Source organism: Vicugna pacos, chromosome 6, assembly GCF_048564905.1.
Source record: "Vicugna pacos chromosome 6, VicPac4, whole genome shotgun sequence".
Lineage (NCBI taxonomy): Eukaryota > Metazoa > Chordata > Mammalia > Artiodactyla > Camelidae > Vicugna > Vicugna pacos.
In genome coordinates this window covers 76,167,685-76,194,862 of record NC_132992.1, presented here as the reverse complement: position 1 = coordinate 76,194,862, position 27,178 = coordinate 76,167,685, and the positions used below count along the sequence as shown (strand labels likewise).

Genomic DNA, 27,178 nt, shown 5'->3' with positions numbered 1-27,178 from the left:
TTTCACTCTGTTTCAAAAAAGTTCTAGAAACATCTGTGCATCAGAGATTGTGTAATTCCTGTTAAGGATTCCCTTCTGTCTCAGGAAGAAATATGACCAGTTCTTTAATTATTGAAAAGACTGGCTAGTATCCAAGCCAGCAATACAGTGAAGCAGAATCAGTATTTGAATATTAGGGACCGGTGACGAGTCCTTTCTCTGCTGAAAACAATCTTCCTTATCTTATGTTGATCATTTTATCTTTCTGTGCCTTCAGTTTCCTTACCTCTAAAATATAGACATTAGATTGCCTCTCTAATTCCAACATTTTTTTTTCTGTTTAGTAATAAAAAGCTATCATTGTTGAATTGCTAAAACGTGCCCGTCAGTCTTCCAGGTGTTTTATGTAAGTGATCTTGAGTAGGTCATCATTGTTCTGTGATGTCGATGGTACTGATTCCCTTCTATAAATTTAGTCTCTTTGGTTCACAGACAGTAAGCAGTTCTTCTAAGGTCATAGACTAGCAGAGGTGGGATTTGAACTGAAGTCTGGTACCCGTGCTCTTTCCATGGTATGCCACTGTCTCCCTGGGATGTTATTTTGTGTCCTGTAAGCCTAGCTGTTTTCTCATTACCGTTACAAGTTTCCACAGGAAGTACACAATACTGTAGATGGAAGTGTTTATTTAAGATAAATACTATTTACAGTACCCTGGCTTATTTGGGGCCAGGTTTTCATTTTTAAATGTTCACTAAGGTTCCCAGTCTTTTGTGTGTGTTGACTGTCAAGTGGGAGTAGAGGAGAAATTGTATTTTACTGTATTTTAGCTACATCAATGAACAAATAATTATTGTTGAGACCTATACCATAGTCTACTTTTTGTCCCTAATCCCTCATGGAAAATGTTTTAAATGTAGGCTGAGCAGTTCTTCTTTATGAATATGAGAAATAACAAGGTGGGTGGAAAGATCTTTGTGTGCTAGACAGAGCAGATTTCTTTATTCTGTAAATTTGCCTCATTATTCTACCTTGTCCAATTTTTCCACTTTTGTAATTTCAAGTTGATAAATATCCTTTTGTAAGCAAAATGTGTGAAATTATGAACTTAGATATGTGATCAGTTAAAGCTAGAATTTATGGGGTGTCCTATCCACATTATTTTTTTAATAGAATCACTTATTGATTTATGTTAATTTTAAATGTCATATTCATATGAGTAGGCTGTCTGTAATTTTCTTAGAATTTGAATACAACCACTGCAGTCATTAAAAAGGGAGCCAGTGGCAGCCACAGCCAATCCATTTTAAAGGGAGAGTTCTTTTCTACTATCTTCTAAATGCATTGTTTTACAGGTATTATTTATAGTTAAGTGTTTTATAATTAAGAACTCATTTAAGGACTTACCTTTTTTTCATCTCTGTCTGTTCTTTGGCCATTTTACTCCTGGAAAGAGAAGAGCTAACTTAGTAGGCCTGAGACAGCTTTCCTTAGGAGGGCCTGCTTGCAAGGTAGGCCCTGGCCTAGCATCTAGAAACTTGAGTGATAATCAGTTCTTTACACTGATACGAATCTTTCCCTAATGGTGAGGGTAGCTCTCTGTGCCTAGACCCTTTGTACAAACAAAATGTTGTTTAAGCTGAACATCTGCTTTACTTCTGGGAGTCTGGAATTCTGGTACATGCTAGGCAGACGGTGGCTAAGTGACTAGCCCCTAATTAAAACTTTGGGCACTGAGTCTCTAATGAACTTCCCTGGTAGACAACAGTTGATGGGTGTTGTCAGAATTCACTGCTGGGAGAATTGAGCATGTCTCGTGTGTTTCCACTGGGAGAAGGGTCTTGGAAGCTTGCACCTGGTTTCCACTGGTCTTCACTGCGTGTCCTTCCCCTTTTACTGATGTTGCCTTCTGTCTTTTCACTCTAATAAATCTTAGCATAAGCACAACTATGTACTTCTATATGCTTCTAGTCCTGTGAATCCTTCTAGCTGTCGCCAAACCTAAGACCTTCAACACAACTAGTAGTTAATATTTTTTTCTCCACCTGAAAAAGGAAAGAGAAAAGAAATGGAATTAAATGTATAAAGTTTTAGTAAGTTTGTGCTTTCGGTAATATACTGTGAAGGGGATTGGAACATGCCACCTAAAGTATGCCACTTTGGCATATTGATTATTTTCAGCTGAAGGCACTTGAGGGCGAGTAGATGCAGAAAGGGCTCTCTGACCTCCTGTTTCTACCTGAAAGCAGATCAGTATTTACCATGAGGAAGGAAACCTCCTTGTACCAGGAAGAGAAAAACATTCTCATCATTGGAGACTGGGAGGTGATCTGTACAAACATAAAACAACCCTTATCTTCCATTAATTTCCCCCATATATTTCCTAGTTACTTTCCTACAGTTTACCACCCCTAGATACTTCTTAAATCCCTTTTCCTTTGTCTTGTCATTCTCCATAAATTCTTTTTTAAAAAGACATATAAGCTCTCTGTCCTGACCACTTCTTTGTGTCTTCATTTTTCCTATGAAAGATCCTGAATGTATGTAAAAATATTAAATAAAATTTGTAATCTTTTCTCCTGTTAATCTATCTTGTGTTAGTTTAATTCTCAGGTCCACCACAGAAACTAAAAGGTTCCCTTTGGGAGTCTAAAGGTTTTTCCTTCCCTGCAACTGGAAAAAAAAAAGAATTCCTGGTAAAAAGTATGCTTCTATGTCTTTGGATTGATTTTATCTTTGATGGTACTTATATAGTAAGAAATAAATAGTGGGCTTATTTAAGTGATATGAAATTTAACCACCCTGCTTTAGTAGCTGAGATAATTCACATAATTTAAATACAAAAAGTTCTTCAGGGTAGTTGCTTCCAGGAATATATGATACTAATGATGGAATTCAAAATTATCATAATTGAATAAACAAGAAACTTGTTTTTCATTTAACATTTCATGTAGTACATAGGATGATACTAGTATTTACCAAATGTGCCTACCCTGAAAGTATTTATGGATTAAGGATGTGTTTGTATGCTCATGTGCCCAGTGTATACATGTGTATGTACGTATGAGTGTGTCTGTTTATGGGAGGAATTGTAATGAGGTTTCTCATTCTTTTGATTGACGGGGGAGAAGTGTTTGTTACAATTATACCATTCTGATTGGTTATTTGAGGAAGATGAATTAAAGAATGTCAAAGCAGTGGCTGAATAGGATCTGCCGAGGAGTGAATATAAGGAAGGAGTTCTCTGACAAGTTTCACTTGAGGTGTAATGTAGTCAAACTGACAAGGGCAAAGTGGTGGCAACAGTTTCCACACTCCAGGCCGTAAGAGGCGGTGTGTTCATCCAGTTTTCAAATTGAAACCTACTTTCCCATCAGTAGTGAGAACCATATTATTTACAGTAAGAACCACCCCTTTTCTGTTCATTTACGCTCACATACCCAATTAATGCCGTGATGTTTACAGATATTCTTCTAAGTAAATCATTGTCTGTTATCTTTGAATATGAAAGTCTGAAATTTTAAAATGTGAGAACAAAGAAATTTAGTTGTTAAGCTCTGGGCTTGCACATATTAATCCTATTCTTATTGCTCTGTAATTACAGAAGAATAAGTAATGCTAAACTTCTTTACTTCTGGACTCAAAAGAGTTGCTGGAGAAATTCGAAGAATTTTGTATGCTCTTGGGCCCATTATAAATTTGAGACTATCTAAGTGTGACCTTATTTCTGTTTGTCAGCTCTTAAACCTTTATCTCTTGTTCAGTTTCTCTTTTTGTACAGCAGTTATTTCAGATTTTCTCGCTATATTTAAATACACAGTTCTGCCTCCATTTTTATCCTTCCTCAGGAGAGCGAGCCTTTACCGCTTTTTTAATAGTACTGTCTTTTTGTTAGGAGTTGATCATTTGATAAACTCACTTTTCTGACATATTAAAATTAGGATGCCTGTGGGATTACCTAGTGTAGAAAGTCATTATGCAATTAGATATTTAAAGGTCTGTAGTTTAGAAGATCAGTCTGGCCCTGAATTAAGAATCACTTGTATCTGTTTTTCTGCATACTTACCACCAAAGACATTTTGTAGGTGGAATGATGCTTAATACTAGAACCCTGTACAGTTAATCTCTATTTAAAAGCTAAATAGTAGAAGAGACCCAGGAAAGGAGATTGTTAAAGAACAGGAAGAAAAAGGAAAACTAGTGAGAGTGTTATTATGAAAATAAGAGAAGAAGAGAGACTTAAGAATGAGAAGAAGTAATCGGCAGTGTCACATGCAACAAGAATAGCAGGAAAGATTTGAAGAAATTCCATTGTATTTGGCTATAGGTGATCTTTGGGGATCTTGATGAGAGCTATTTTAATTATATAATAAAGATGGAAACCAGATCCAGTGAATTGGAAATAAGACTGTAGGCATCAAGTGTGGACTGCCCGTTTCCAGGAGTTTATTTTAACAGGAAGAGTACAGGGTGCTGGTTAACAGATCATGTCAGATTGATAAAAGTTTTTTTGTTTGTTTCATTTAAAAAAAAATCAGTGATTTTTTTTTAAAGATCAGAGGAGTAGAGCAGAATAATCAGTAGGGAGAGAGAGGTTGAAGATGTGGAAGATGTAGTGAAGCTCTTGAGGGATGTGTAAAGAAGTAGCAAAGATAGGCTTATTTGTCTAAGGAAGAAAGATCCCTTTTCCTCAGAGTCTGGAGAAGAGGAGAGACTGACCACTAGAAAGAGTCAGGATGGTACAGGTAGGAAATTTTGGGGGTGTCCTGCCTAATAGCCTCGATTTTACTTCTAAAGGGAGAGCTGTGTTATATCCTGGAGTGAGTGAAAGGATGGTCGGTTCAGAGACAGAACATTTTATAATGGCCACAGTTTGGATGGGATGGAGGCGTGCAGGGGAGTTTCTGGGCACTTAGGAGTTGGCTTTCAGTGTACGGTCGCATCAGCTGATACTCCTATGTGATTTTCCTTAGAGACCCAGTAACCTGATGTAGGAAATAGATTTTTTTAATTCTCCCAGAGCTGGTGATTTTGCTGTTCAAGTTCAGTAGATGAACAGTTTTTAAAAGAAGTTTAAGATGTGAGCAAGAGAGTATTGAAAGTGAAATAAGGAAGTTAGGTTAAAGAGCCTGAATTTAAAGTCAGCAAAAAGAATGTCAGGGTTGTGGTCATCCACTTGACAATGAAGCACAGATGCGTCAGAAGAAAAGAAGTGAGGTGACCAGGCAAATGGGTAGATAAAGCCAGAGGCCTGGGGAGGAGATAATGGAGGAAGGGGGTTTTGAGGCATACCTCTTGCTTCAGAGAGGAATGTTCTGAAAAAAACACTGTGATGGGACTGTGGAAGTGGGTGACTGAAGAGGCCTGGAGTCAGGGTCATCTGAGAAACTGAAAGCTTAACAAGGGTTGAAAACCTGGGCTCTGGAGCCAGACTATCTGGGTCTAAATCCTGTGCCTTCACTTGTTAGGTATGTGCTCTTGGGCACGTTTCAAGTGTTGGTTACCTGTCACTAAAGTCAGGATGATAATGGTGCCTTACTTTAGTTTGTGGTGGGATTGAATGAGGTAATTCATATAAAGCATTTGCACCATCCCTTGCACAGTGTAAGTGCTCAGTAAGCTTTAGTAGTTGCTGTCATCAACATCATTATTTTCATTATTATCGCTAGCTCCTTGTCATTTAGATCTTAGCTCGTATGTCACCTCCTAAGAGAGACCGTCCCCAGCCGCACCATAGACTATAGACCTGTTCAGGTAGCTAACTGTCCAGCACATTTTAGCACTGTTGTAATTTAGCTGTTAGTGTGAGTTTCTCCCCAGTTAGATTATTAGCTTCTTTGGTGTTGAAGCCAGGTCTTATTAACCTTTCTATGAACTGTGTATCTAACACATAGGAAGTATAACCACTCTCCCAAGTGTTTGGTCTGGGGGAAAAAATGGTATCTCTCTGTTGTTGCAGAAATCACTTGAATACTGCTTGATAATAAAGTTGATTTCTGGCATAGTGGTAAAACTTTTAGATATGGGCAAAAGGGCAGACCACCATCACTAGGGTTTTCTGATCTCATTAGAACTTTCCACACAAACAAGTGCACAGTTCTCAATTTACTGTTTTGTTTGGGTGGACAAAGGAGTGACTCATCTCTTCCAGGCTGCGTTGAATTTAGCAAGCTGAGCAAATGCAGACCTCTTGTTTTCGAGGCATTAATTTTGTTGCCATAATGTCAAACCATGGCTTTAATCATGAGAGAAATTATATTTAGCTTTATTTGAGCCACAGTTCAGGGATAATGGAATCTGGAACTTAATAGCCTGCTCTTAGAGCCAGAGGAAGTTGGTAAATGTTTCCAGTCTCCTGTTTGTAGGTGCCTTAATACAATGTAGGTAATATTTCCTGTTGGTCCAGCTCACAGTGTCATCGTAGCCTCCTGAACCCAATCTCATGTGGACACATGATCTTTTTATGTTACTTTTGTTACCACAGATGTTTGGAAACCAAGGCTCTGGAAGGGCAGCTTATGGGACACGTTGTAAGCAGTTATTGCTGAACTTGTCACCCCCTTCCAAAGCTTTATGAGAGTGGCTTAATGTTAATGATTATAACATACATTCTTTTTATTTGTTTAAAATGTTATATAAAAGTGATGACCTCTCATTTTTGAAGTTAAAAATCAATATTTACCCATTCTTCTCAAATTAAAAATGTATGAATCATGATGATTTAGTATAAGTTCCAAATGTATTACTGACCAACTCTGTTTTAGGGAAGCTAGATTTAAAGAGTTCAGGTTCTTTTCTTGATTAGGTAAGTATTCCACATAAATTTAAGTTTATTTGAAAATCTGTGCTACAGTGACTTGTATAAACTTGAGATCAGTTCATCAACTTACAACATTATGTTGATTTAGCTGGAAATAACCTATCTAGAAACACTTTACTGAGAGTTTTAAATAGACCTTTACATATAGTGTTATCTATACTATATTTCTGTTATCTGTGCTCATTTTTTGTTAGATTTTTATTTTATTATAACAAAATTTTATGCCAGCCAAAAAGTAAAATATTACATATGATTATATATGATTGCTGTGATAATCTGACAAATTTTGAAACATTGACATTTCTTTATTTGGACAAAACACTACATTCTTAGTAAAGCAATGCACATTGTTTTTCTCATCAACAAGGCTTTCTATTTTGGTGATAGTCAATTGGAAAAAAATAATTTTCCCTTTTTGGATAATGAGGTAGTCTAAAAAAGAGGAAATATTTTTATATAAAATTATCCTCAACTAATGTGATCATAAAATACATAGGAAAGGACTCATGTTTTTTTGATTGATTGCTAATTTAGTGACATGGGAAATTCTTGTTTGATGATACGTTATGCGTCCAATTTTGACCAGAACAATTTCATAATATTTCACATGCCTCATTCCTAGGATTTAACACGTGAATTGGAGAAGAGGGAAAAACAGCAACTAGAGATGTTGGATGAACTGAAGGAGATCCAGAATCACTTTGAGGCATGTGACGCCAAGCAGAAGCGTGCTGACCTCCAGATCTCGAAGCTAACTCACCATGCAGAGGAGGCAACCAAGCAGGCTGAGCAGTACCTCCTCGAGTTCCAGCAGTCAGAGGCCTTGAGGCAGGAGGCAGAGAAGAGGAGAGAAGAGCTGAAGCTGAAGGCTCAGGAGTCTATTAGGCAGTGGAAGCTAAAGCATAAGAAGTTAGAGCGAGCACTGGAGAAACAGTCTGAATCTCTTGATCAACTGACAAACAAAAATAATCAGGTATAAAAGCCAGATTCCTAAGGGATGATTTTTGCTGCGACCAACCATTCATTCATTTGTCCTTTGAACAAACACTGGAGTGCTGTATTATGCATATAACCTATCAAGATGTTCTTGGTAGAAAAGTCTTTTTGTCATGGCTATTTCAAGGTAAAGAGTAATCAGATTTTTAAAAAAATCTTTTTAAGGCCTTTTCAGTAGTTTAACATTCTGTGATTTTTCAGAGTTGGCCCTTAAAAAAGATCCACTCCCCTCCTCTATTTTAGCTTTTAGTTCCCTACGTTGAAATTATTCTTTTATATTCAAATGGAAGAAAATCACAGAGTCTTCTTTAATATCACATCCCCTTTCCTCCAATGCATGTATTTTAAAGTTTTGTTTCTTTGTATATTTCAACTTTAGTGTTGGTTAGAAAGAAATATTTAAAAATGTAGTTGTTACTTCTGGACCATTTTCTGGTAGCAGCTGCAAGTTTAGTTAAGTGACATTGACAGTCTTACTGATTGAGCGGTGTTATCAGGTCTCAAGCCTCTTTAAGACTTTTGTGCCCCTTTAATGGCAACAAAAAGTATGGCACTGATCTGTGTATGCATTTCACATCATCTTCTCTCTTGTATAATCAGTTACTTCGTATGAATTTCATGCTTCTATATCTTTGTGTTGAATGAAACTCAGATGTTTATAAGACATAAGCAGAAAGGTCATGATTGAATTTTATCCATGTTTAGGCTGGCTTTATCATTTCTGCTTTGTCATTTGTCACTTGGTCAAGAACTCTGAACAATCCAGAAGAACAATAATTTGAATAAGTTGACTTTTTTCAAAAGAAAGCAAAATGTAGGGCAATTATATTTATAAAATCAATTGTCTGCACTTAAGAGTGGCAGATGCTTATTTCATGACAGATGAGCTGTCATGGAAAAGTTGCTCTACCTTTTACATATGAGTTTCTTGTACATACAGAAGATGGAAGAAGTGATCGCCTTACTCTCACTGTGGAATGCTTTTCACTTTAACCCATCAGACACTGCCTGACTGGTTGCCCCAAGCTAAAGCAGTTCCAAAGCTTTTGTACTTGAATCTAAATTGATTTGATCCCAGGAAATTGCTCTACCTTAATGATTCTGTTGTCAGCCTGGTTTGGCAACTGGTTCAGTGAGTCTGACTGTAAGGCAGGTAGCTGGAGAGAAGAGTGGATGCGGGGATTGATTGAGAATCATCTGGAGATTTTGCTTAATTAGAGGAAATTTAGAAGGATCCATGTCATCAGATAGTATCTTAATCCATGGTGCTGAAAGTTTTCTAGATTGAGCTTTTCAGAATATTAAAAATTGTTAAAACAATCATTTCCCAGAAAACTCCTGATATAATTACTTTTATCACTTAGCATTGCTAATGATAAGCAAAGAAGTAGTTTTAAAGTGATTGCCACAGTTAGGATAGTATTACAATTATCACAGCAGGCATTGTAATTTCAACTTTAAAAGCCTTAAAATTAATGCAGCATGTCAGAGAGCAATGGTTAATCAAGGAAGAAAGGGTAACAAATATTTCACTGCAAATTCAAGTGTCCAGTAAATCTCTGAGGTGAAAATATGTTGTAAATAATTTTGGAAAAAAGTATGTATTTTTAAATATTTTACTGAATAATACCTCCAAAGAGTATTTAATTTTTAATAAAATGACAGAGCCACCTTAAGGCATTAATAATATAGCCTGCTCCTTTTTTGTTTTCTGGACTAATTATTTTCCAAAAGTGACTCCATGGTATATTTGGAAGTGTTACGTTAAAATAAAAATGATACTGCTTTACAAATAAAACCATTATGGTTTAAAGAATAAAGTAATTGTTTAATAAGTAGCTTTGTTGAGCCATTTTATATGCTCAACAGATGCAATTTTTGCATTTTCAAAATAGTTCTGTGCCTACTTCCATTTTTCTTTTTCCAGCATAATTTATTTTCTGCTTTATGATGTGCCACTTAAAAATTCATTAGAAGGCCAAAGGCTTTTATTCTCCAAAAAATTGCTCTGATGTATTTGTTTCCCTGCTTTTTATATTTTTGGAATCTTCATAAGATTATCAGATATATATCATATAACAAAACTACATTACTGAAGAATATGGAATATCAAACAATTAGCATATCATGGCAGCAAAACCCAGAAAGGTCAGGTTGTGTATTTTCCTTAAAAGACAGTGGCATGAATGTTTATGTCAGGGATTCATGATGTTCTTTAGAGATATGTAGATGAAAACATTGGAAGACCTAAAATTTTATAGATGTAAATGATCTAATCATAAATTGTGCTGTTTTTGTCTTTTTCTTTTAAAGCACTTTTTGAAGTCATTGGTTTTATATATGCTTTGAAAATGATAAAGAAGGAAGCTTGAACTTGGATTTTAATCATAGTGTATGCTTTTCTGAATGTTTCCAAATTCATTTTCTTTTTTAACATGGATAATGGGAATGATTCCTAGGCTTTGTTTTGTTTTGGCTTGTTTTTCTTGTTGAATTGGCAGAATAATTGGCTTGTCCGTGTACTGAGCTTTTTGCTTTGATAGTATTTGACTTCAGGAATCTTAACTTGCCATCTTTTCCTTCTGTGTATTGCCTTCAAGCTGAGGGAAAAAGAACTATATGTACTGTCTTTTTAAATTTGAATCTTTTAATGTTTGAAAAGTAAGAAGAATCAGCTAAAGTGCATCCTTTTAAAAATATGTGTAGTCCTGTCATGTGCAACTTACGAAAGGCAGCGTACTGACACGTTGATAATCCACCAGTCTTCCTGCATGTTCCCTCACATGCGGAAAAATAACTTTTTTCTTTAAAAACTTTTCTTGTCTATCTTTTAGTTAATTAAAAAAAAACTGTATATACTTGGTAGTCAGGCCTTTGAGGAGTTGGTTCCTGTTCCTATAACCACCGTGATTTTAGGCAGTATCTTTCTTCCAGCTTCACACAGCCATTTTCAGTCGTTCTTTTGTAATCTTCCTTTATAGCTCTTCCTCTGTAGAAGCAATGTTTGGTTAGAACATTCCCTTCCCATTGTTCCTGATTGCTGCTTATTTTTATGCCACCACATTTCTCAAGGATTTTCACACCTGGCTTTCCCTCAGCCTGTTTCATTTCATGTAATTTTTGCCATTAGCTTTGGTGATCTCAAAGCTCAAGTCAGCAACCCATTGAACTCTGTATCCTTATAATTCACTAATTTCCTATTTTACAGTGACCTTCAAATCACTCAGCAACTAATTTCTGTGGCTAAAATTTGTCATCATCTCTAATTTTTCTTTGTTCAGATCTTTAGTTCTAAAATGTCAGTCTCTGATTGTACACATTACAGAAAATTCCGTTTTCCTTTTGTAACCATTGCCATCTGAATTTGATCTTTCCACATTCCTTTGGTTGAGCAGCCATTTCCTGGAATCTGTATTTTCCTGTCAGACTGGACTCCATGAAAAGCTGCTTTGATGACATGCTCAGGAGCATCTTCAGTTGCTTGCTGCCGCCTCACACATTTTACCAATCTGCAGCCTGGAAATCAGCCCAACTCTCCACCTTTTCCATTCCTACTCTTGAATAGACCAGCAAAACTTAACATAGACTATCAGTTGGTTCCTATAGCAGTCTTGTTACCTCCCCAACCCCAATCCATTCTGTTCCATTCAAAAATTAATGTAGGCTTATTATTAGGCATATGTAACCCTCTTCTGATCAGTGAGGAATGAACTATGAAGTCTGTTGGGGAGATTCTGGTAAATAATTACTCACTTCTAAAAAAGATACACTAGGAGGGAGAGGTTCTTCTTTGGAATATTGTTGTATTTGGCTGTGATGCTGGAAAGGCTGAAGCTGTCTGCCATGGTCCAAGAATGAAGCCTCACTCAGGGAGGGTATTGCTGAGAGAAATGCAGAGAGGTGGCCCTAGAAGTTTGACATACTGAGTCTGGAGCAGTTCTGCCTGTATTGGAATGATAATAAATTGCCTTGTAGTTTATGCCAACTTGAATTGGAGTTTTCTCTTACTCTCAGCGAAAGAAATTCAAGCTGATGTGAAACATCAATTCTAGGAGTAAAGAGCTATAAGTAAAAGAACATAAAATGTAGAATTGACTAAGTGGAGAAGTGAGGTGAGGACGAGGACGGCCATACTCTTGTAAAGAGAAAGTTGGAAAACCTTACTGTGCTATTGAAAGTAGTTGGTTAAACCATCAGAAGTCATACATTGGGGGACTGATGCTGTGCCTCAAGGTATCATATTAAGTGACCAGTAGGAAAACTTTAGGATGTTGGAGTCTGTTGTGTGTGTGATTGCAGCCTTCAGAAAAGTCCTAAAAGAGAAAGACGAGTGCAGGTTGAAGCCGGTCTGTCTAAAAGCAGAGAGCAAGGTTTTAGGGGGTTGGGAGACTGAATATCTGCAATCTGTGATCTAGATTTACTGAGTCTGATAATTTGGAGTCTTGTAGAGTTATCAAAGCCAAATTATCTATCCGTGCTGAAGTTAGTCCAGGCAAGAGAGGGAGATAGGAAACTTAGCAGAAATAAAAATGAGGTCAAGAACAAGCCTGATTTCTCAGGCCCCTTTCAAGTAAGTCTGCTTAAGCATTTCTGGCCAGACAAAGGGGACTCAAGTCCATTGTTTTGAATTCCCTCAAGATAAAGGCCGTTCAACTGAGGGCCCCTGGGAATATCCAGGATATTGAGGTGCTGGTTAAGACAATGGTATTTCAGACTCTGTCTGAAGACAGTGTCTAGACAAAATCTTGGGCTGTGACTACTAGCCAAGCATTAACAAAGGCACATAGACAGAACTTACTTAGTTTTTTACTGTCTGTAGTACCAAAAAAATTTCAAACTTGACCAACGTATTCTGGAACTGTCTACCCTAAGGCCGTCACTTTTGTCATGAATTGATGTTGATGCTCAGAACACTAAAGTGGGAGGCAAGACCTGAGGGTTGTAGAGTAGCAGAGTCTGAGCTTTGAAGGATTCTTCTTGAACCACCCCATCTCGAGTCTTCCCGTTATGTGAGAAAAATAAATGTCCTGCTGTTTAAACCATCTTCTAGTATTTTGCAATCAAAGATATCTTACCTACAAGAGCTTTATCCTGAAAATATGATTTTTGTCTTTACGGCTGCATGGAAGTCTCTCAACTCATGGCCACGGCCTGTGTTATCTATTCCAAACATTATTCACTATATTTAAGCCACCTCCCCTCGTTCTCAGATCCCTCCCGCCTTATCCTTACAGCCCAGACTGGATTCTGTCAGTTTTTGTCTTCTCTAGTGTGGTAAGTAGAATGACCTCCCAAGGATGTCTCAGCCTAATTCCTGGAACCTGTGGTTATGATAAAATATCACTCCCATGATTATGATGTGTTATATGGCATAGTTGATTTTAAGATAAGAGGATTATCTGGATGGGCCTAATCTAATCACAGGAGCCCTTAAAAGCAGATAAATTTTTCTGGCTTTGGGGAGAAGGGGAAATCAGAGGGATTCAAAATACAAGAAGGATTCATTATGGTGTGACTGGCTCCAGAGATTGAGGAGTCCATGAGCCAAGGAGTGTGGGTGGCCTTTAGAAACTCAGCAAAACCCCCAGCCCCAAAGCTAGTGAGGAAACAGGGACTCAAGTCCTAGGTGCACAGAACTAAATTTTTCCAATAGCATGAATGAACTTGGAAGTGGGTTTTCCCCCAAAATCTTCAGCTAAGAAAGAGCCCAGGCTAGCTGGCATCTTGATTTTAGCCTTAGGAGACCCTAGGCAGAATACTTTGTCTAGACTTGGGACCTGTGGAAACAGTGAGCTAATAAATGGGTATTGTTTTAAGCCATGAAATTTGTTGGAATTTGTTACACTGCAGTGGAAAAATAACACGTCCACCCATAGGCTTATCTATATTTCTAGCCTTTTTCACTGTCTTAAAATCTTTCCAAAGTGAACTCTTTCATCTCTGTTCTAGAGTCTTTTCAATCCAGGGACATTGCTTTACCAGTTATCTCCTCTCTCCACAGTTCTGATCACTATCTTGCATGAATATCTCCCTAAGATCCTGTTTCTCCTTGAACTTAAACCCCACCTCTACTTTTTGTCCCCTTTCCCACTAGTCTTTATCATAATCCTATGACGTAGCTAATATTATTATCTTTATAAAGATAAATAATTTTCTTAAGGTGTAGAACTACTTATGACTGGACAGAGAACCAAAATCAGTTCTCTCTGGCTGGAGCTCATCTGTTTAATCACCTCCTTTACTATTTCTCATGATAGCTTCATGCTGTTTCTCCTGTTAAAACTGAGAAGGATTTGAGGAAACCATTACATTTTATGGTGAATTGCTTCACACTGAACTGTAGAAGTGTAAAGTGTAAAAATGCCTTGAAAGTATTTGCATTTTAACTCATTATTTCTAATTCTAAAGTGAGAATCTTAACTTTTTTTCCCCCTGGGTTCAAACCATGGTAGACAGCAGTAAACAGGTATAAAGATGTTTCTAATACCAGTGTTTGGGGGCGGGAAATAATTTTAGCTCCCTTAGTTGCTGACTTTTTTATTTGTATTGATGGCTGGTGAGAATTAGAGGGTGAGTTCTTGGCCTCTGTCCCTCAAAGTCAGTCCTAACCCCCTAAAGAGGCTGGCAGAGGGTGATGGCCATCTAGTCCCTTGACTGTTCTCATAGTCCCTTCCCAATCTCTCCTAATCTTAAGTTAATCTCACCTCTACCTTTGTGGGACTCCCTATTACATGCTGGTATGTTTCTTTTCACTGTGGCCATTATTTGATTAATAATGACTGATTGTACCATAAGCTTTCTTAGATTGTGTTTACATGCTTCTCTATATTATCTTCCATATCTATTTGAGGTTTTTTCCTTTTAAAAAATGTCCTATTGAAATACAAATCATTGTTATTTTTAAGTAACACTATATTATTTCAACTTCTGGTAAATTATAATTGGAGTCTTTTATCCCCGTTCTTTTGCTCAGTTTTATATTATATTTAAATAATTATTTATGATCAAGGATTGATACATTTTGGTGATGAAGATCTGAAACATGTATTTCAAAGTGTTGCTGCTTAAGAGTAGTTGTATCTTTCTTCCTTTTTTAGCCTAAAAAGTATTAAAAACCAAAAAAAATACAAAATATTATTTGATGAAATTTTCTTCTTGTGACAAAACTTTTTATTTTGTTTTCTGGCAGTGTCTATGGTGGATTTTACAGTAATTTTTCCTTTATGCTAGATTCTGAAAGAAAAGGATGAATTGAAAAGCCAGCTTTATGCAGCGTTACAACAAATAGAGAGTCTTCGAAAGGAATTGAATGATGTGTTAACCAAGCGTGCCCTTCAAGATGAGGAGCTTCACTGTAAGGAGCAGAAACTAAGTGATATTAAGTCTCATCAGGCTGACCTTGAACTAGAAGTGAAGGATTCCTTGGATACTATCCATAGGTTGGAAAGTGAACTGAAAAAGCAGAGTAAGATTCAAAGCCAGATGAAATCTGAGAAAGCTCACCTGGAGGAAGAAATTGCAGAGCTAAAGAAGAGCCAGGCCAAGGACAAAGCTCAACTTCTTGAGATGCAAGAAGCCATCAAGGACTTGAGTGCCATCCGGGCAGATCTCGCTAATAAATTGGCAGAGGAACAGAGAGCCAGGAAAGAGGTACTTAAGAACCTTTCTGACTTCAAGACACAGGCAAAATCCAAAGATGAAGAAACTGCTACAATTATTACACAGTTGAAACTAGAGCGAGATGTTCACCAGAGGGAGCTGGAAGATCTCACATCCTCATTGCAGAGTGTGAAAACTAAACATGAACAAAATATCCAGGAGCTAATGAAGCACTTCAAGAAGGAAAAGAGTGAGGCTGAGAATCATATTAGGACACTAAAGGTACCTGCGCCGAATTACCCTGATGATAGTGGAGGAAATTTCCTGGTGGCTCATGAAGTTAATAAAGCGTAAACTTTTAGAGATCATTCTGTATTCCCAAGCACTGCAGGGAAGATAAAACTAACAATAAAGAGGCTTATTCATGCCTGCTAGACCAGGTTGAAATGAGTTATAGCAGCCACCTGGGAGCACCTATTTCAGAGCACTGAAGCCCTTTAAAAAGAATGTTTAGCTATTTGGGGAGTTCAGGAAAGGCATAGGTGGCAGTAAGTTGTGGACCTGATTCGTGCCCTCATTCAACATTTATGATCTCCTAAAATATAAAAGGCAAAGACTTGTCAAGGCCTTAGAAGCTTTAACTATGGGCCTTATTAGTATGGTAACTAAAGTGGATCAGCTTGCAGGTTGTGTAAACCCAAGGCTTTTGAGATTTACCCCTTTGCCAAATCAAAGTTGCCTGGGTAAATGCATAATTGAGATCTTGCATTTGGGGAAATATTTCTAAGATCTTTAGATATTAGCATTATCACCATGCAGGGGAATCATTTCATAACATGATTGTCAGGAGTGTGTTTAATCCATCCATCCTTACTGCTTTAGTTTTTCTCCATAGCACCATCATCATATGATACAGATTCCATATTATTTATTTTTAAATCTCCATTTATTAGCATGAAAACTCTATGAGTACTGGGATTTGATCCTGTTTTATTTACAGCTATGATCCCCAGCACCCAGTTCCTGGAACATGATAAATGTCTATTGAATAAGTGAATACATGGATACATCTTCAAAGATTAAGGAATTTTGAGGAAAAAATTATAATTAAAATACAGCTACCATAAAAATGCTTATAATGAAAGATGAAATTATCTTGTAATAGCTGCTATTTGTAGAATGTTTTCAGCTATTTTGTGAATTCTTCTCCAGTCCTACATAGGCTACTGGCAGTACTGAATTTGGGGTCATTTAAGTGGTGTGGGCAGAGCAGAATGGAGGCTGAAAGAATAGGTAAGAGGCTTTTACTCTATTTCATTGAACCTAAGACACCATCAATTGTAAGATGCATCATTGTTGTGTGCTACTAAAGAAAAAAAATATATACTGCCTTTGAAAACATGACATGCTATCAACCATAAGACAACATCCTAATATGGAGAAGGTAAAATGTAAAAAAAAAAATGTGTTGATATTGGTGAAATATGGCATAATAGTCTTTCAGAGTTGATGAGGGCATAAACAAAAGTAGAATTAGAGATATGGAGAAGAAAAGCTGATCGTAAAAGAAAATAAAGTACATATCATACGTTGATTGGCTGTGACGATGATAATAATACTAGCAAACATTTTTTTCAGCACTTAGTTTATGCTAGTTTTATTACTATAAGAACTTTACATGTTACTCACTTAATATTCACATCATCCCTGCAGTTTGTATGGTATTAATTTCTATCTGAAGAGGAAGTTGAGACATGAGAAGTTAAGTAACTTGCCCCAAGGTCTTAAATCTGGAGAGTAGTAGAGACAGGGTTGAAACTCAGATGGTCAAATGCTTGAGTTCTTAACTACATTGCTGTGCTGGAAAAGGTATAGAATCAAGGATGACTAGATGTAGATTTGGGTGATTAGTTGGATAATGAAGCTCTTTGTCAAGATGGTTAATATAGACAGAACAGAACTGGAGAGAATAATGCCAAATCCAGTTTTTCAGTATGTTGATTTAGGTGGAAAGGACCTTCAGCCTAACCATGAAAGTGTAGGTTGCGAACAGTTTAGTACATAATGAGTTAGAAGTTGAGGGGGAAGTTGAGATTAAAGTTAAATATTGGAAAACTAATAACCTGTTGTTGGTAGTTGACATCATAGGATTTGGATGCCAATCATGCAGGGAGAGAGAAGAGGATGAAATTCTAGAACACCAATGTTGAAGGAAAGAATTGAGAAAGAGTTTCTAGCAAATAAAAATAAAGGACCAAATGCAAAACAGGAGGAAAACCAGAAGAGAATGGTGTCTTAGAAAACCAGACAGTGCATTTTAAGAAAGGTATAGTCAGGAGTGTCAATGTGGCAGATAGGCTAAAAGAGGAACTGAGAAAGTGTTCATTCCGTTTGTCACAGATGGGTGGAGAAAGTCCATGAGGAGATGTGAGGAGCTGAATAAAAACCTGGTGGATAGGATTCAGTAGGAGACTGGGCTTATTTTCTTCTGAAGATCTTGAAAGAAATAAGTAAGCTTGAGTAAGTTGATAGGGATGGACTAGGATGATGTGAATCTTGACTGATTTCTTCCCCCTGGAAGAGTAAAGCAGTAGTGTAGTAAGTAATTCATGGTAGTGAAAACATACTGCTGTGAAGGCTGGTACAAACTGCATGAGGCTAGTCTGGGATCGTGTAAGGTACTGCCAGGTGGCTAAGGGATGGGAGAGTGGAGAGAAAGGAATCTATAAGCACAAGTTGCTTATTTGGTAGGAATGCTTGTATGGGAGCTTAGATTTTCAGAGGTAAAGTCCTAGGAGTGGGTAGTGCAGTGGGTTGCTGTTGTGAAATGTGGGTGAAGGTGGTTGGAATACAACAGTCAAATAACTTTGATGTTGGTTTGTTGGCTAGATATTTGGGTGTTGATGATGCTGTTGTGAAGGCATTAATTGATCATATGCCAAACCCCTCAGTAAAGAGAATAAGTCGGTCAGCTGCTGCCAGTGAGGGCAGAGTTGATGAAGAATGATGTGGATCTCAAAGCCAGGAAGGGTTTTTGCATGAGGATGAGTACATAATGATTTGTTAGGTCATGGCTTGAGAAATGGTTCTTTCAAGGGACTTGCAGTTTTCTTGAGAATACAGTTGAAACCATACCTTCCTTTTCTTCTCCCTCTCGCTGACCTATTTTTGGCTCTCATCACCATTATTTAGGTTGTATGACAAACACACATTTGAGCAGGAGCAAGAAGTAATTTAATCAGTTGGCAGAGATTTAAGATCATCTCTATAAGAACGTTATTGTCACATTGTGCTTGGCTTTCTTGAGAGGGAGATGAAGTCATGAGATACAGCCTGCTTCACAGAGATTACGTTTGCTCCTGGATGCATTGGCATATGAACAATACATCATGCGTCATAGTAGAAACAAGGATGCGGGCTGTGTGGCTTTCAGTAGCCTCCGTACTTCCCCCTTAGTTCCTCTTTCTACTCCCACCTCTTCCTTTTCAACTTTCCAATATCCCCTGATTGCCTTTTTAAAAAACTGATCCGAGTGTCACTTCCTGCTTGAAAACTTCAAATGCAGAGTCCCAAATCTACCCCAGTTCTCCATGATATAGTCCCACCCAAGCTGTTCATATTTGTGGCCTTCTTATGCTCCCAACTTTCCTCATACAAATATGCAGCCATTTCCCACGCATACCTTTCACAGCCGGATCTTCATCTGGGCTGTCTTTCCTCACAATGTGCAGGAGGCAAAAGGCTGCCGAATCTTTCAAGCCCCAATTAATTTTTCACCTCTTTTGTGAATTCCCTGAAGTTGGAATATATCAACCGAAGTCAGGGTAAATCTTTCAATCCTCTGTGTTTCTGTAGCTTTTTGTTGGTACTCCAGAGGGGCAGGCTTCAGGTCTTAGTCATTTTTGTATCCTCTTACGGTGTCTAGCATCATGTTTGAGACATACAGAACATATTCAGTGGATATTGGGTTGAAATGTTTGAAAGGCTAGAAATGGAAGGATTTGCTCTTGACTTGCTCTGTGATCTGATTTGGATTTCTCCCTATAATGTGAGAAATTGCTTGCCTTTAGGAAGTGCTTTGTGTTCATGTATAGTGAGATGACAGTAAAGCTTTAAGAAATTATCTGTACGTCAAGAAGATACAGTTTAGAACTATCCTATAGATTCTCTGAAGACTTTAAAGCTTTTAAAAAATTTGGAGTACCGAGTTGAGGAGGAATGTTGCAGTCACTGTTTAATGAATGTGGTACAAAAGCAGTGTACGAGCTTAAAAGGAGAGCCAGAAATTGTGAGGAGCCAGCACTTTCCTTTTAAACCGAGTGAGTTATGCATAAGGAACAACCCCACCTCATGCTATTTCATTAATATAATTTTACACTTCTGACTTATTTATATTAATTAAAAGGAATTGATAACAACAGACATCACTGAAGATTTACACTAAGTTATGTACAAGAGCCCTTTGGATAAGTAGCTCTATAAATGTTATTTTTCTTTGTCTTTACCTTATTTCATTGCTTTTTCTGAGTCTAATAAGTGCTGATACATTACCTATATTTTTTTTCTCTGCACAAAATATATTTTTCTCCATCTAGACCTACCTTTCTCATGCCTATTTTAAAACTTAAGTGTAGAACATTTTAATGAAATACTCCAGCTGCTATTAATATTTGAGGGATGTTGGATTATTACCTAATTATGCTCAAGAAAAATAATTTTGTGGAGCCTTTATTGGAATCAAAAGACCAAGAGTGGAGTTCTATACTTTTGCCATTTGCTGGCCACGTGATGTTGGTCAAGTTACTGAACCTTTTTTACCTCATCAGTGAAATGGGAACAATAGTGTCTTTGACCTCTATCACAGAGTCTTTGTGAGTGTGACTTTGCTTTATAAATCCTAAAATGAAATATAAATGTAATAATAAAACCACAACAAGAAGTAAGTTCTTAGTCAAACTTAGACGTTGGTGTGCTGGTGAATGTTTTAAAATAGGTCTCTGGAGATAAAGGGGGGAAAACCTTGATTTTTAGCATTTGCCAGGTTTAGTGGTATAAACCCCCCATTTGGCTGATTTCAGGTTGTCAAACAGCATCACTGCAGACTGAGTTGGGAAGAGAGACAAGCACATTTGTTCCCTGAGAATCTCTGTGAGCTGGCCCAGCACACTATTGGCCTTCTATATCTACGTTTTTTATAAGACACACAAAAAAACCAAGCATTTGACTGAAACTTAAAATCATAATTGAACAGTTTTCCTGATGAGACTTTATAAGTTTATTTTTGGGTAGTGAATATAGGAGTCCTCATTTTAAAAAATCAATTCTTTCGTTAATTCAAAGTGGCATCGAGTCTTAGCTGAATTTTGTGGGGTGAATAAAATAATGATTTTTGCCTGAAACTCACAAAACTTCTTCCTTTTGGGAAATTACTTCCAGTGACTATGTTCCAACATACTACCCAATTAAACGTACATAATAAACTTACATAAACTTACACATTGAAACTTACGTTGTAACAGATTCTATGTAGTTGCTTATAAGGTGTCAGTAACTGGTAAGTGTGACTGTTTAACATTGCAAGTTGCACCCTGCTATTTAAAAAAAAATTTTTTTTAAACCGTACGATATATGTACCCTTTCATGGCAGGGAGGCAGAGTAGTTGAAAGTATAGACAGTAGAAAATTCCTGGGTTCAAATCCTGGCTCTGCACTATTCATACTCTTGGGCAAGTTATTTGTGTCTTTCTGCTTCAGTTTCAAAAAAGGAGACAGTAATAGTACCTCCTTGCTCAGGTTGTGCTGAGGATGAAATGAGGAAAAACTACACAAAAAGGTTTTAGAGCAGTGCTTGACGTATAGACGGTGTTGACATTGTTGTTATTTTAAAAGTCTGTAAGTTCACATACCTGGCAAATCTTTATTGAATCCCATCCACAGATTATTCCTAATTTTTTAAAAAGCTGATTCTGGCTATATTCCAAATAATGAATGAAAACCAGGTACTGTACACTGTTGGTACTACAATAATCACTGGTAAACTCTTTTTCATATTAAGTTATTTGTAGTTTCTTGGCTGCTGTGATTCATAGTCTATTGTATTGTACAAAAAGTACACAGTTCTTTGCCAAAAACGAGGAGGTAGGTTGACTAGGAATATTGTTGATCTCCTTTTATAGATGAGGAAACTGATCAGGCAGTAATATTCTATAGTATATTCTTTTGGAGACACTTCTCTCATAATCCTTCCCTTCTCAGCAGTCAGTGTGCTTTCATTGGGCTGTGCACTCCTCTGCTTGTACCTTTCTTCAGTGCTTCATATTCACTGTCGTAGAAATTGGCTGGAGCATCTCTCTTACGGCTTGTGTCATCTTCAGCATCTAGTAGATCACCTTTCACTTAGTAGGTGCTCAGTGACTGCTAGCGAGTGATTGAATACATGCAAAGGACATTTCCTTTGCGTGTATGTTCATGCGTGAATGCTTAGAGGTAGCAAGTTTCAAGGTGTTTGCCCACGAGTATAATGTGGAATTTCTTTTGTGTACAGTTTCGCTGTGGCCAGTGGACTTTCTCTTTTCTCCTTCTCTTTTTCTCAGGCAGAAAGCTTAGAAGATAAGAATATGGCTAAAGCCCAGCATTGCCAGCTAGAGAAGTTGAAATCACAGTACGACAGGCTGACCGAGGAATTAACACAGAATGAAAATGAGAACAAAAAACTGAAGCTAAAATATCAGTGTTTGAAGGACCAACTAGAAGAAAAGGTAAAAATGTGAATGAATTCTAATTTAAAAGACTTATTTGATTTTCCTCTAGTATTTCTTCTAGAACATAGTATATATACTTTAATTGCTAATTGTAAGCTTTCATAGGAAAGTTGTATTGGTGCCAGAAAAAGTCGTAGAAGTTTATTAGAATGCTGTGATTTTTATTCTTTCAACCAACTAGTAACCTGTTTTTAAATTTCTTCTGGTAGCAAAGAAAGGAATTATGGTTTACTTGAAGACCTACTCTTTGTCAGGTATTTATGCCAGCTGATTTACATATGTACACTCATTTAATTCTCACAACTCTTTGGGTTAAATTTTGTTGATCCCTTTTAACCTACTAGGAAACTAAGGTTCAAAATAAGATACATAATAGGTAAGTGGTCACTGTGTGCTAGGCACTTCTAACGCTCATAGTAACTGTATCAGTTGGTAGTATTATGCTCAGTTTTGCAGTTGCAAAGACTGAAGCTGAAGAAGATTGGCAACCTTGGAACATCCCCAGCAGCCTCACTGCTTTTCTCTCAGTAGATGTGTACAGTTTTTGGATGTCTGCTACATATCAGGCATTGGGTAGAGTAGCAGGGACTTTAAGAGAGTCATTACTTTTGTGGCAAAAAGTCAGCTGAGACTAGAAGACAGAATATTCAAATTTTCTTTCTGTTTCTTCTACCAGCTTCCTAAAAGGATTTGCATTTGAGTATGATGGAGTCAAATATATGAAAGACTGTTAACATGGGTAATAGGATAAGGCAGTATGGACAGGGTCAAATGAATCCCATACCTGATACTTGTTATTAACATCTGTGATAAAGGAACTGTCTGAGTGGGCTGTCATAAAACTTCATAAACCTCTAGGAAGAAACTTTTTTATTTTAAAGAACTAATTTATATCTTTCATGTTTGTTTTCCTTAACATCTATTATGGTGCAGCCAGTAGGCAGCCCTTTTTTTTCTGGAAAAACATAATTTCTGACAGAGCAGTAAGATGTGGTTTGATGCAAACTCAGGCACAACAGATTTGTCCCAGATTCAGAGATTCTTCTTCAGTTTGGCATCTTTTCTTACTACCCATCTCTTGCAAGGAATACAGTGAAAACAAATTTATAGTCTTTCTGTTTTATACTTCTTTAATTTTCTTCAAACAGCTTGCAGATGATACAGCATGTAACTAGGAAGAAACTTTCTTAACGCTTTGCTCTTTTTGATGTTGGCAAAGTTCACTATATTTAGTATATTTATATATTTTTGCCTTTCTAGTAATTGTTAAAATTACAATTGTTAATATCAAGGAAATAAAATTTAAGTTAGTTTGGAGTTTATGTGTTTGGAGTAAATGTGCTTAAGTTGCTAAATTTAGGCCGTGACAATCTTGACAACTTTTGCAATTTGGTTCTTATGTCATGCTTTGTTTTGATTATGTCTAATGTTCACACATATTTAATATATCTGTTGCCAGAGTATTGTTGCTATGGAGATAATGCTAAATTTCCCAACTTCCATAATTAAAATTTAGCCAGAAGATTGTATTAACACATTTTATATTTAATTACTTGCATTTAAAAAATAGTGAGGAAATTTTTGATGTATTGGAAAGTTAAAGTTTACCTTGTTGTGCTTAAAATAAATGTTTTTTCACTAATTATATTTGTGGTGTTCCAGTTACATACGCATTATCAGACATGCATATAAATGGAACATTCAGCTTAGAACAGAGTTTTAAGAGTTAATGATTATACAGTATTTCTTCCTTGTTAGTGGTTTACCTTTTCACGGTTTCAGTTGACCTGTCCCAGTAACTGATATGATCAATTTTGGACCAGTTGTCCAAAAATATTAAATGGAAAATTCTAGAAATAATTCATAAGTTTTAAATTGTGCATTGTTCTGAGTAGCGTGATGAAATCTTGAGCAATCCCACTTTCTCCCACCCAAGATACCCAGCCATCTAAATCTGCTCCTGACATCCAGCCATCCATATCATCATGGCTTGATGATCCAGAATCACCCAAAGTAGGTGATCCTCCTTCTGACATATTGTCAGAAAGTCAGTAGTAGCCTAAGACGATATCACAAGGCCTACATCATTCACTTCATCTCATCATGTAGGGTGTAGAAGGGTGAATCCAGTGCAGAAAGAAATTTTGGGGAAGAAATCACATTCACATAACTTTTATTACAGTATATTGTTATAATTTTTCTATTTTATTATTAGTTGTTGGTAATCTCTTACTGTGCCTAATTTATAAATTTTTATCATAGGTGTGTATGTATAGGAAAAAACATCATATATATAGAGTTTGATATCAGGCATCCCCAGGGGGTCTTAGAATGTATCCCTCGTGGATAATGGGGGGCCACGATATTCCTTTGCTATGTAGTGAGCATCTAGTATGTGACAGACATTGTGCTGGATGCCTGGGATGGGATAGAGATAAAATATGGGTCTGCAGTTGAAAACTTACAGTGAGATCTTTAAAAGCAAAATCCCTTTCAGTTTTTAGAACTATATAGTCAAGTCCTGACAGTGGGTGCTAATGCAGAGAAAAGATGTCTCTGAAATCTGAAATGGTGAGTAATCTGAAGGATATATAGGCACACACACAAATATACGCAGCTTATATGCTTGCTTTTTTTTAACGTTTGTTTTTTGTGTACATGATTGTTACATACTTTGGATTGACTTTGCTGATTGTATTGACCTGTTTTTTAGTATAGTTAGCTATAAGTGAAAATTTCAGTGGATCAAGCCATCTACAGATGAGGCCTTTCTCTTTGGGAGGTAGCATATAGCATTAGTAGCTTTGGGCAAAGCTTTGAGTGTAAATCATTTTCTAGTTGTGTAGCTTTAGGCAAGTTGCTTAAAATCAAAGCCTCAGTTATATCATCCTTAAAAACAGGTATAATAGTACCTTTATTATAGAATTAAATGTGAAATTGTATATAGAGTGTTTGGCAGGGTATCTGATACCTGATAAGCTATCAGTTAGCAGCTGCTGTTATTTTGTTGTTACTGTATTACCAAATAGTTGCCGATTAATGGTTCAACCAAGCAATAAGTCAATGAGCAAATATCAATTGACTACTTAATAGTGTGTTAGGTATTAAGGGTCAGGGAACTGGGAGTAAGACTCACTGCAGAACTATGCTGATTGGAAGTTTAGAGTCAGACCTTGATGAATCACTTGAAATAGATGGTTCACAAAAGTCTTACTGATGTGAAAAGAGCTGGTAGTTCTATCAGCAAGTGATATTGAAGGCACGTGTGTCAAGTAAACCAAGCAGGTGTACAGTTTTAAATTTATATTTGCTATTTGAAAACAGGCATCAAATTTGGGTTGTTTTTCCATCCTCAAGACTAGGCACAAAGCCTGAAACTCCAGATAATTTATAATTGTGGATAAATTGTGGATAAATATAAAATTGTGGATAAAGTGATATGTGTGTATGCACACATGTACATACACATATGTTTATGTGTAGATAAAGAAATTTGGATAAGCTGTGGATATACATACATTCATTCTCCCTCTTTCTCTTTCTCCTTCCTTTTCCCTCTCTCTCTCTCTATGTGTATGTGTTGGCTATACTGGGGGAAATAAAAACAAGAAAATAGGACAAAACTACATTTTCAGTGAAAAAAAGTCCATATCTCATATCCCAAAGATTACTACTATTTAAGCAATGCAATGAACTTGATAAATGTTGCCTAATGGACTGAAGGGGTTTCTAATCAAAAAGGTTTCTGTTAGAACCATTTCTGGCCACTCTGTACATTATATGTAGGTTATTGGGAATGCTTAGCTAACCCGTGTAATATGTGCTTGTTTCTATAGTTATGCTTAATTTTCTTTAGAAGAGTTTATTTCCTACTAGTAGTTCTTTTGAGAGACGAGAATGGCTGCAATGAAACAATTAGGAGACAACTCGTGAGACATCTAAGGCTATAGCAGTTCACAGGAACTTAAGTGTTGAACAGATTAGGACTTGTAGAAGTATTTTTTGTTCCTTCCCATGAAATGATTTATTTAAATCATTTGTGAAGTGACACCTAGCAACGTATTTGAAGCTATGGCTATGTTGGGTTCTTGTACACAGCGTGGCTCTTTAAAAAATGGTAATTATAATTTACATTTGCAAGTGTAATTATGGTGCCCCTTTTCACAGATGGTGGAAACTGGGGTTGAGTGTAGTATAGTGACTTGCCCAACAGTGCATAGCTTGTGGTGGAAACAGGGTATGAGCATAAATTTCTTGTATTTTTCCCTTTATTTACTGCCAGTAAAATGACTCACATTTGTGTCTTTTCATGAACTTTTAGCATTGAATTTAAAGTTACCGTTATTATATTCAACAGATTACCATATCCTCTTTTATTTTATTTTTTTCAGTCTGACACAAATTTTGGAGTAGGAGTCATCAGTGATTTTGTTAAAAAAAAAGTCTAATTAAAACCTGATATTTCCACATAAAAGATATCTGTGACTGGAAAAAATGAATCAGTGTTGTTTAATTTTGTGGTTGGTTCTAATTTGACCATCTGTTTAGGATTGCTATTTTTCACGATCTGGGAAAATATATATGATTGTCAGATGTCTGTTCTATAAAGTATAGAACTTTGCAAAATCACAGTTTGACTTTTGTTTTTAGTAAGGACTCTTTGATAGTAGCAGGCAAAATTGTCTGATTCCAATTTTTCTTCCCCAGAAGTACGAGAAAGAAATAGAAACAAGCGAGCTGTTGACTTCTAGCATTTATTTTAATGTTTACACCTCAGGCCATTTTTAGGCAGACTGTGCTCTTTCCTTGGTGCTTCATCTATTTTAAATTGTGTGAGTAGAATAAAGCAGTCACTACCACATATTAATTTGGAGGTAAATTTAAACCAGATACTCTAAATAAACACGAATTAGGATGCTAAGAGTAATTTCCTGTCAGATTTCTCTCATCTTAAACAACAACAGTGAAAATACTAATACAATTGCCAAATTAAAGATAAAATGATAAATTTTGCATTTGTCATTT

At 36.6% G+C, this 27,178-nt stretch overlaps 1 protein-coding gene across 10 annotated transcripts in view; it reads left to right on the top strand.

The window, feature by feature from the left end:
• The window catches only part of CEP128 (centrosomal protein 128), a 359,486-nt gene that overhangs the window by 109,080 nt on the left and 223,228 nt on the right, over positions 1 to 27,178 (top strand). For all 10 annotated transcript variants that reach the window (XM_072963536.1, XM_072963534.1, XM_072963531.1 and 7 more), the window contains 3 exons: positions 7,420 to 7,770; positions 15,024 to 15,674; positions 21,986 to 22,150. In XM_072963536.1, coding sequence (XP_072819637.1) covers positions 7,420 to 7,770; positions 15,024 to 15,674; positions 21,986 to 22,150 — 1,167 coding nt within the window. The remainder of the gene's footprint in view (positions 1 to 7,419; positions 7,771 to 15,023; positions 15,675 to 21,985; positions 22,151 to 27,178) is intronic.